Source organism: Armigeres subalbatus, chromosome 2 (assembly GCF_024139115.2).
Source record: "Armigeres subalbatus isolate Guangzhou_Male chromosome 2, GZ_Asu_2, whole genome shotgun sequence".
Taxonomy (NCBI): domain Eukaryota; kingdom Metazoa; phylum Arthropoda; class Insecta; order Diptera; family Culicidae; genus Armigeres; species Armigeres subalbatus.
The window spans coordinates 111,439,094-111,443,790 of NC_085140.1; the positions used below are offsets into that span (position 1 = coordinate 111,439,094).

General features: G+C 40.0%; 2 protein-coding genes across 2 annotated transcripts; one reads left to right on the forward strand and one right to left on the reverse strand.

Moving 5' to 3' along the window:
* The first annotated feature begins 790 nt into the window (after positions 1–790).
* LOC134210669 (protein lin-7 homolog C) lies at positions 791–2,635 on the forward strand. The gene is made up of 3 exons (XM_062686847.1): positions 791–1,028; positions 1,102–1,368; positions 2,021–2,635. Exons 1-3 carry the CDS (start codon positions 992–994, stop codon positions 2,308–2,310), a joined length of 594 nt encoding a protein of 197 aa, XP_062542831.1. The 5' UTR covers positions 791–991; the 3' UTR covers positions 2,311–2,635.
* Positions 2,465–4,261, reverse strand: LOC134210668 (actin-related protein 6). Its single transcript, XM_062686846.1, has 3 exons — positions 4,022–4,261; positions 2,960–3,952; positions 2,465–2,823 (listed from the first exon to the last, which is right to left on the reverse strand). Exons 1-3 carry the CDS (start codon positions 4,099–4,101, stop codon positions 2,694–2,696), a joined length of 1,203 nt encoding a protein of 400 aa, XP_062542830.1. The 5' UTR covers positions 4,102–4,261; the 3' UTR covers positions 2,465–2,693.
* Positions 4,262–4,697: the final 436 nt, after the last annotated feature.

Below are 4,697 nucleotides of genomic sequence, written 5' to 3' on the forward strand. Positions count from 1 at the left end.
TCTGCGGTAAACACTAGTGGGCCTGGCCGCTTTGACGTTTATGTCATACCACTGATATGATGTAAACCTCAATATTGACAAGAAAAATTATTGGGTGTCATCTAAAGGTTCCCCCAAACACACGCGATGCGACAGTCGCGACGCGATTCTATCGCTTGGCGACAGCGATTATATCGTCGTTGGTATGGAAGCGTAAATAGAACATTGCCTGCAGCGACCCAACGATAGAATCGCGGCGACTAGTTGTCGTCGTCGCGGCGATGAAATCGCTTAGGTCTGGGGGAGCCTTAACTCAATGATTTTCCAGGATGCTTTCTTTGTACTGGCAGCGTTTGTGTTCGATTAGATTATACATGAGAAGACACCATCACCGTTAGGTGGATTATTCACACACACACACAAACAGACATCACCTCGGTTCGTCGAGATGAGTCGATCGGTATATAACACTATGGGTCTCCGGGCCTTTTATCAGAAGTTAATTTTTATAGTAATCATATAGCCTTTCGGTACAACTTCACCACACTCATGATGCGCTAATATTGAGGCACATTATTTTCAGTGAAAATCAAATGTGAGGTTTTTAATATCAAGTTAATAGGTTAATAGCTCGTAGTCTGAATAGGTCTGATACCCTATATAATAGTTGGCTCAGTGGGCTCGGTGGGCTCAGTTTTCCGTTTTCCGTGTTATGTCATCCCTGACATCGCTGACATCTAAAACATCAAATTATACACATTTCGATTTTATGTTGGAGGGTGTTGGTAGTGTTCATGTAAAGAATGTTTATATCATTTACAAGTGTTGGATTAAAATAACATTTCTCATAAAAACATAATTTCTTACCATTTTAAGGCGTAATTCGGTTTATCACAGTGTGACAATTTTACCATCGATTCATAGTACTCCAAGTCAAATTAAAATCAAGTCAAGTGCTGTGTGGTTTTCTGCTAACACAAAAATCGATTAGTTTGCCAAACAATCCGATAAAATGGCTAACGTTTGTGAGCCATTAACATTAGCTAAGGGTACGGATAGGCTAAAAATAACAAGTGTAAAATTAGACCATTTACTGAAATCACTTCATTTGCCAATGTTTAGATGTGAAACGTTCAATCGAACTGCTGGAGAAGCTGCAAATGAGCGGGGAGGTACCCGCGACCAAGCTGGCTGCTCTGCAAAAGGTCTTGCAGAGTGATTTTCTGAACGCTGTCCGTGAAGTTTACGAACATGTCTACGAAACCGTAGACATACAGGGCTCGCTCGATGTGCGAGCTTCTGCCACTGCCAAAGCTACCATTGCGGCGTTCGCAGCCAGCGAGGGACATGCTCACCCGAGAGTGGTAGAACTGCCCAAAACGGATGAGGGTGAGTATATCAAGGAAAATCAATAATGGGATGTGTTACGACTCTACACATATAGATTTAGATCATGCACAGCTATGAATCGATATTTCTTTAACCCTCCGGGACTCGCATGGACATGGATCACTCACGCAGTCCCGCTGGTATTGTGAACGACAAGCGTGTTTTTCAGAAAGGGTTGTACTTTTTACAATGGTGCGAGTACCGAAAGGTTAAGTGTCTTCAAAGGATTTATTTGAGGAAGATAGAGATCTATAATGAAAAAAAAAGCCGAATTTCATCAGCTATGTATGTGGTGTCAATTCATAACTTCAGCTTACCACATTGCTACTGAATTTGAATACCCATAATAAAATAATTACATACTTTATATTCCAGTTAATACGCCTGATTACATTAATTATGCATCAATAAAAGTACCTATCTTGAAAATACGAAATTCAAATGGTTGACGAGTTTGTGTGCTTGAACTAAAAGCCATGAACATTGAACATATTGATCCAACTAAGTGGTCTTATTTAATAGAGGGCACTGGGCTATCAGCTTATTTCTTCTATGCCTTCCCCCAAAACTAAAACAGTACTACAACAACAAGTTGTTATGTTTTCTACAACTTAAGAGTATTTAATAAATAAAACCCTTTTTACATTCACAGGTCTTGGGTTCAACGTTATGGGCGGAAAGGAGCAGAACTCTCCCATCTATATCTCCCGTATCATTCCTGGTGGCGTTGCCGATCGTCACGGAGGATTGAAACGTGGCGATCAACTGCTCTCGGTCAACGGCGTATCCGTCGAGGGAGAGAATCATGAGAAGGCCGTCGAGCTGCTGAAGCAGGCCATTGGCTCTGTTAAGTTGGTGGTGCGCTATACGCCGAAGGTCTTGGAAGAGATGGAACTTCGTTTTGATAAGCAACGAGCTGCCAGAAGGCGCCAGCAGTACTAAGAAAGATAAAATTGTGCACACAAGATGCCATAATTGAAAGAAATATCTCACTCGAATTTGAAGATGGTATTCAGAAACCAAGTTCTTGCTGAATGTCTATTGAGTCCCTTGTATTGACGCGGAGTTTCTCATATTTTCATCAATTAGATTATCATTTTGTTTTCACTTAAATTAGGTTTAATTTGAATTATGGTTCTTTTACAATAGAAGAGTTGTACCCATGTTTAGATACTGTAATCTATTTACATTTTATGTTCACTCAATCGTGTTACTATCTGTCCAAATGTATGGTTATTGATAAAATAAACATCGTATGTAGCGTTGATGGCTAACATGGCTAATAACTGGCCAAGGAAAGAAAATATCTACTCACCGTTTGTAACTCAGTTGTCGTATTTTTCGATCAAATGCTTTATCCCATTCTCCTCGTATTGACTCCGACTCATACACGATTTCAGAAAGCTGAGCGATTGTGAATATTCTTTTCCTCCTTGCCAAGCGTAGCCGATAGGGCTGCAATAAAGAATGCAAACGATTCAAGTATAGATTGTTGTAAACTAACTTTATAACGAATAACAAGTTAAATAGTCAACTCCATCGACATCTCATGAGCTTTAATACCAAGTAACAATTATGAAATCAGACTTACTCTTTGGGCACGGTCACATTCACATCGAACTCATCAGGTGCCAAGGCTCGAACATCTTTCTGTATCCTCGATTGCATTCCACTGAACATAGCACTTCCTCCGCAAACCACTATGTTGCTGAACAGATGTGGTCGCGTTTCATCTGGACAACTGTTAATCGCATCTAGGATTGCTTCCGCCACACCCATCTGCTGTATTCCGATGTCGGACGGGTGGAACAAAACCTCTGGAATCACAAAACGCTCGTTGTTCAGTCTTAGAGTTTGTTGCTCATCATTGGCATTATTCTTCGGATCAAGTGGTCGCAGAAATCCTCGCCGAATTTGCGTGTAATCTGGGAGGACATACTCTCGTATAATGGAATTATCCTGAGGTTTCTTACGAGCAATTCGCATATCTTCGTTGAAGTCTTGAGATACAAAGCAACTATCTTCCTTGACTTGATTTATTACATAGGATTCGTCCATCACATTCAGCTGTCGATAGGAAATGATCTCTTTCAGATGATTTGTGAGCAATTTTCCACCAACGTCAATCCTCCGGATTGCCTCCTTCTGCTTCACTCCCTTTAAAAAAGGGACAACATGTGTGAAACTGTAGCCCATATCGACAACCAGACAGCAAAGCGGCTTACTCTTGTGGCCACCTTCGTGCACATAATTAAATGCCATCAAATCTACCGAATTCGTCTTGCAAATTGCATCACAATCGTACTCCTCGTATAAAATCTCCAACATTGCTTCCTGAATCGATTGGAAGTTGAACAGAGGCTCCGTTATTAACATTGCTGTCTCGGAAAAGTTAACCGGACAACAATCCGAGCTGAACATGTAATCCCAAACCGTTTTCTGAATGTCCCAATTGACCAGGTAGCCGCGTTGAAAGCACAATATGTAAAACAATCCGGACACATCGCGGCACTCGTCTATCTGGTTGCCGATAAACGGACGCCGCCTTTCAGACTTTGCTTTCGTGATGCAGTTCAAAACTGTCCTGGAATATAAACAAACACTTTTGATAATCGAATATTCTCGCACCTTACAAACTCCCAACGAAACTTACTTCGGTTCATTCCAGTCGGACATTCCCAGTTTGGCATAAAATGCACCATTATCCAGGACAAAAACGTCTCCATCGGACATCCTTTTGGAGCGCACAGTTAGATCAATCGCAAAATGTTCCGGAGAGGGTGGAAATTATGTTTACAATTCACTCGATTCTACGTTTTTTTTTAGGAAATTCCGGCGAAGGTGAGCGCGCAAAAAAACATTCGTGTTTTTGTTTGGTACACTGTAGTAAGTATTGTTTCTAATTTGCTTTCAAATGTCACAAAAATAGAATATGGCTTTTGGTTTCATATGGCAATTCTACTAAAAAAAAATCATTCAACCCAGCAATATAGAAATAAAAGGTTATACCATTTAAAATTAAAATATTCAAAATATCTATTTTAAAAGCTTTTGAACAGAAAAATTTCAGATGATTTGCCATTTTTTTATCAGTGCATTCTAAATGATATGTTGTACAGAATCCATAACAAGACAAGATTGGTACAGAATCCAGGATGCAAGCGAGTGCATGGGATGGGATATCACAAAGATGGGTGTCTTGGCTTGAAACTTCCTGAAATGGTGTGCTACTTTGTTTGGTATTTGGCCAACACAGGGTTGGAATGGACACATGTTTTATGTTTTTTTTTTTTTTTTTTTTTTTTAACTAATTTTATTTGCTAATTATC